Source organism: Apis dorsata, unplaced genomic scaffold (assembly GCF_000469605.1).
Source record: "Apis dorsata unplaced genomic scaffold, Apis dorsata 1.3 scaffold_683, whole genome shotgun sequence".
Lineage (NCBI taxonomy): Eukaryota > Metazoa > Arthropoda > Insecta > Hymenoptera > Apidae > Apis > Apis dorsata.
This window is the reverse complement of record NW_006263864.1, coordinates 2,375,985-2,381,535: the sequence shown is the minus strand read 5'-3', so window position 1 is coordinate 2,381,535 and position 5,551 is coordinate 2,375,985. Positions and strand designations below refer to the sequence as shown.

Sequence of the window (5,551 nt, the reverse complement as noted above, 5' to 3'; positions counted from 1 at the left end):
GGAAAAAAAAAAAAAAAAAAACACATCTATCGAATCTACGTAAACGCATCTGTTGTCATCGAATCAGTTCAATACCGTACGTACAAGCAAATCGATCGTTCACTCGGCAACGTGACGATGATTTTTGAGTCTGAGTGCTCTCTCTCTCTCGTTATATCTCGGCGCCCCCGATCACGAAGCACCGCGAGCCCGAGAATCGGGGGCTACGAAAGAAGAGATATCGATCTGTTGACAAATCGTATACTTTATAATATATGAACGAATGATTTACCACGAAATTCGTACTATTGTGTTTTTAGACGACTTTAGATTGTTTATATTCTATTTACTTTGTAAAATATACAACACTAATTCCATAACGGATATCCGATTGTCTGGCGCGTTATTCATTACTCCCCCTCCTCCTCTCGTGTCATCTCGATCTTTAAATCCGAATAAGAAACTCGACCCAACGACAAAAGAACGATACAATAAATTGACGCGATACAAAAATTTGAAAAAAGAAAATTTCTCCTCCGGGATAATCGGATTGGTAATTTTCTCTCGAACGTACGACGCGAACGAGCCTCCCTTCGTCCAGACAAAGGCGCTCCGATGGAGAAAGGGTTCGATGCTTTAAACGGTGCCGATCGATCGCGCACCGTTTTCGTCCTCCTCCCGATCGTAGATTGGGGATATGCAAAAGGAGCGATGTAGGTACGGTCGGTGTAGGGTCGCAGAATCCTCGATATACGGGCACGAGGAAGGAAGAAAGGAGGGGGGGCTGTATGGACCGGTGAGGTCGAAACAGGGTTGGTGGGCATGCGCCGACGTTCCTTTCCTCTCCAGATACTATGAGCGGTGGTGTCTACGGCGGAGGTATGTGATACGCGGTCCGCAATATTTGCGGAAAAAAAGGGTGCGCCGTTTCGCAAGAGAATCTCGCGTAAATCGTTTCGATTTTTGCCGCAGACGAGGTCGGTGCTATAATTTTCGACGTTGGACACCAGAGCCTACGCGTTGGTTATGGCGGTGAGGACACACCGAAGGCTGAAATCCCGACCACCCTCGGTGTATGGGAGGACAGCATCGAGTCGGCGGACGGCAGTCAGAACGTCAGGAAGCACTACAACATCGATGTCACGGCCATTCAAGTGCGAAAGAAGGGTACGATCATTCCGTAATCCTATCAGGGCAAACGCGATTATATCTCGGCACTCTTACTGGTTCAAGTTTGACCCCTTTCCTCTCCATCGTAAATTCCATTTCGAAACTTAGAAAAAAGAAAAAAAAGAAAAAAACAGTATAGCCTTTTACCATCCGTGTACCGTATTTTTCTATCGCATCAATTTTGATTTGGACTAATATTGCGGATTCTAGATGAACTCCTTCATAATTGTAGCACAATTTGTATTGTATATTCTTTTTTGTACATTTTATATTTTAGAATATTTTAGAAAATAAATGATTAAAGATGGTGCAACGCGGTAACATATGACCTCTGACCTATTTATTTTATTATCCCAGATATGGAGATGGTTAGTTTAATGAAGGACGGGATGATCGAGGATTGGGACATGTTCGAGCGGCTGACGGAGTACACGTACAAGCAACGGCTTCACGCTCTCGCGGAACACCATCCGATCCTGATGACCGAGTGCCCTTGGAACACGAGGTTGAAGCGCGAAAAATTGCTGGAGCTGATGTTCGAGAAATTCAACGTTCCAGCAATGTACATCTGCAAGAACGCCGTCTTGGCCGCGTATGCGAACGGAAGATCGACGGCCATGGTTGTGGACAGCGGGGCGACTCACACGAGCGCGGTCCCTGTGCACGACGGTTACGTCATCACCCAGGGAATCGTGAAAAGCCCGTTGGGCGGTGATTTCATCACGATGCAGTGCAGGCAATTCTTCGAGGAGAAGGAGATCGAGCTGACCCCGGCCTGCCTGGTCGCGAGCAAAGGCAAAAATTCTCGTGAAATTTTCTCCGCTCGGATAATCCGATAAATCGAATCGTCGTTTCGTCGTCGACGTCGAAGACAGAGAAAAGCAATGGCGACGATTTAATCCGATGAACGGATCAAGTGTTGACTCGACTCGACTCGGCTTATTAATTAAATAGAATCGACGTGTTAAGATGAGAAAGGAATGTTTAGCGCGTGGTGGAAGGGTTTCTATTACGAGGCACAAAAGGGAGCAGTTTAAATCCTTTTCAAAGTGCATTTTGAACGATGAACGGCGCGCTGTGTGCAGAGCACTTGAGTCGTAATACGTTGAATGCATTCATTCAACGTTCGCGCGCCTTTACCGCACGCGCTGGCCAGATTTACCGAACACTTGTCATCGTTTCGCGCTTTTCAAAGGGTTAAGGAGTGTTTAGACTGTTCAACATTTTCCTCGCTGAAAGGGCGCCCCCCTATTCCCCCCTTTTATCCGACCCTTCCCTTTTCTAATATTTCATAATTCCGGATGTGACGTGATATGCGTCTATTTATATTGAGCCAACAAACGCTCAAACATTTATACTCGAACGCGAAATTCTCTTCTTAAATTAATTCTCTATTCGTTCCCCATTGCTTCTCTCCGTAGAGATTAATCGTTAATCGCCGAGGCGACGAGAAACACGATTGACACGATACGATATCGCACACAGATGTGGTCCGTGAAAGGGATCCACCACGCTGGATCAAGAGAGCCGGTCCCCAACCAACGTCTTCCTGGATGAGTTATATGGTCAGAGAGTTGTTGCAAGACTTTCAAATGAATTGTCTCCAAGTCTCGGACAGTCCTTACGACGAGGACGTGGCCAACACTTTGCCAATGAAACACTACGAGTTCCCGACCGGGTACAACGATGATTTCGGCTCCGTCAGGCTCATGATTCCGGAAGCCCTGTTCGATCCCAGCAACGTGAAGGGTGTTGGAGCCAGCATTCTTGGGGTTGGTCCTCTAGTCACCACCAGTGTGGGCATGTGCGACATGGACATCAGACCTGTAAGCTCCTTCTTCTAACTCATCTCGCTCTTCCGCAGAAATAAACGTGATAATTAATTAACGTCGTTTATCGAAATGAAATACTTTTTTTTTTCTTTCTCTTTTTTTTAGAGTTTGTACGGAAGCGTGGTGGTTACAGGCGGCAATTCCTGCTTGCAAGGTTTTAGCGAAAGACTGAATCGTGATTTAGCCAGCAAGACTCCTCCGGTGAGTATTATTATTTCCTTTTTTGAAGGTAATGCGATGTCTTGGAGAGATTGACTGATTGATTGGATGAGTTTTACAGAGTATGAGACTGAAAATAATTAGCGCGAACAGCTCGAGCGAACGGCGATACGGCGCGTGGATCGGTGGATCGATCCTCAGCTCCCTTGGATCCTTCCAGCAGATGTGGTTGTCGCGGCAAGAGTACGAGGAATCGGGTAAACTGATTCTGGAGCGGTGCGCGTGATCAAAAGCTCAAGCAACAATCAAAATTATATTTCGTGATTATTTTTACAAATCGTCCGACATTCTCTACGTATAATTATAATTTGTGCGCGCGGTCGACGAGACGGCCAATTTTTAACTAAGTTAAGCATTTCGAATGATCATTTCGGAGCGTTAAGGGCCAACACGAGACAATACGAGCGATCGATATCAAAAACGATTAATATCGAATGGTTTTGCGCGAGACGCGTGTTAGACAAATTTATATGCCCGAAGAAAAAAAAAAAAGAACAAACGTTGAAACAAACGTTGACTAGCATGTTATTCTTAAAGCGTGTGCTATCGGTTCATATATTCGATGTAATCTTTGTACTGGAACTCGGTGAAAGATCTTTAAAGATTTTTTGAGAGCTTGATAGATAAAGATTGGCAAACAAAAAGAAAAAAGAAAATAGAAGCATCGAAATCTTAAAATTTTCTAATATCGAGTGTCGATAGAAAAATTTCAAATGTTTGGTTCCTTTGAAGATGAAACATCGAGTTCTCTCTGCTTGGATCGTATAACAAAATATTATTTCACTAGATAAATGCATGCGGTACGCTTCTAAAAGAAAGAAATACAGTTCCTAACTGCTCGAACAATCTTGCGTTGACAATTCGGATCTATCGTTCGATAAGTTACAATCGATAGTGCGGGTGATGATGTCGAAAGAAAAAGAACTGATTTTGAAAAAAAGATTTCACCGTTTATTTCGAATCCGTAATCACAACAACAAATTACACAGTTATTCCAATTTCAGTTTATTGTTCACGCAATTCTCTATATCGTTCGTTGTTCCTTTCCTTGTTTCAATTTTCTTTTTTTTTTTTTTTTTATTATAATAGGAAGGAAAGAATAATAATATGATAAAATAAAATTGGGGAAAACCGCGAACCGCAACATTTCATTTTTTAAAAACGCGTCACGAGCAGTTCCAATTCTACAACGACAAATATATAATATATTACGATAGTAGTAAACAATATAATATCTCTTATATAAATATATATATATATACTATATATATATATATATATATATTTATATTTCAAAATAAATGTAGGAAACAGTATTATCGATATATCACATATACAATATGTATTTAGGAAGAGGCGAATTATTTTGTTAGAAAAAAAAAAAAAAAGAGAAAAAGAAGGACCTTTCTCGCGTAAATAGCGAAATTCTCATTCGTCGAGACGAAATTTTGGTCCTTCCAGATGTTTGATCTGCGATTCGATTATAATGATTATAATTAATACTTTCGCGCGTCCCAACAAATATTCTGTCCGCGAATGGGAATGTTTAAAAAATTTCGGTTGTGATATTAAAATTCGATTTAATTTTCTCGTATACGAGAAAAAAAAAAAAAGGGAAGAAAGCGGAATTGATTTCCAAAGAGGCGTCGAGAAACAACGCTCAACTCGTGTTACTATAGATACGCGATGGTGCATCGATTCAAGCGAAATTACAATTAAAAATAATGGTAATCTGTTTACCAATATCTGTTTTCCAAAACCATATAATCGAGTATATACGGAGAAGAAAGAAAAAAAATATAAATCGTAAATCGAATTCGCTGTTTCATTCATCGAATCCAGCCACGACAAGCGGCGGATAATCGATGCGTTACGCTAACTAATAAATACTGGTATCGTTCTTATCATCGAACGACCAACGTGAAACGGCGTAAAAACCTAATAGCTAAAAGACGCATCATAAAAACGCATTTACACGTGTTTGTAACCATAATCGGTAAACTATCGCGTTTAACAAGTGTATCAGCCGCGACACTCGACCACGTGGATCGAATTCTATCGAATACATTTGAATCGAGGCGAGACTTCCTCGTCTGCATCCAATTTCTGGCTCGTTTGTCGCGTATTTTCGTTCTTCGTTTCTTTTAAAAAAAAAAAAAAAAAAAAAAAAAAAAACTCACAACAAAATAAAATCTAACCAGTTGTAACATAATCCTGTTCCTAGTCTTTTAAATATTTGTACCAAATAAATCTCAGAATCGATCGAACTTACAGTCTAACGAGTTGAATTTTCTCATTCAGGAACATCGGTATCGATAACACTTCATTGTGAATCGTAGTCCACACTTTTC

The 5,551-nt window shown here is 41.3% G+C and overlaps 1 protein-coding gene across 1 annotated transcript; it reads left to right on the top strand.

Annotated features, from left to right (window-relative positions):
- Positions 1-833: 833 nt before the first annotated feature.
- LOC102672036 (actin-like protein 6B) lies at positions 834-3,685 on the top strand. Its single transcript, XM_006622418.2, has 6 exons — positions 834-858; positions 952-1,146; positions 1,507-1,944; positions 2,635-2,975; positions 3,087-3,182; positions 3,262-3,685. Exons 1-6 carry the CDS (start codon positions 834-836, stop codon positions 3,424-3,426), a joined length of 1,260 nt encoding a protein of 419 aa, XP_006622481.1. The 3' UTR covers positions 3,427-3,685.
- Positions 3,686-5,551: the final 1,866 nt, after the last annotated feature.

Coding starts and splice junctions, on each gene's coding strand:
- LOC102672036 (XM_006622418.2), top strand. CDS start 834: ATGAGCGGTGGTGTCTACGGCGGAG. Junction 1,147..1,506: donor CATTCAAGTGCGAAAGAAGG/GTACGATCATTC, acceptor TTATTATCCCAG/ATATGGAGATGGTTAGTTTA. Junction 3,183..3,261: donor TAGCCAGCAAGACTCCTCCG/GTGAGTATTATT, acceptor TGAGTTTTACAG/AGTATGAGACTGAAAATAAT.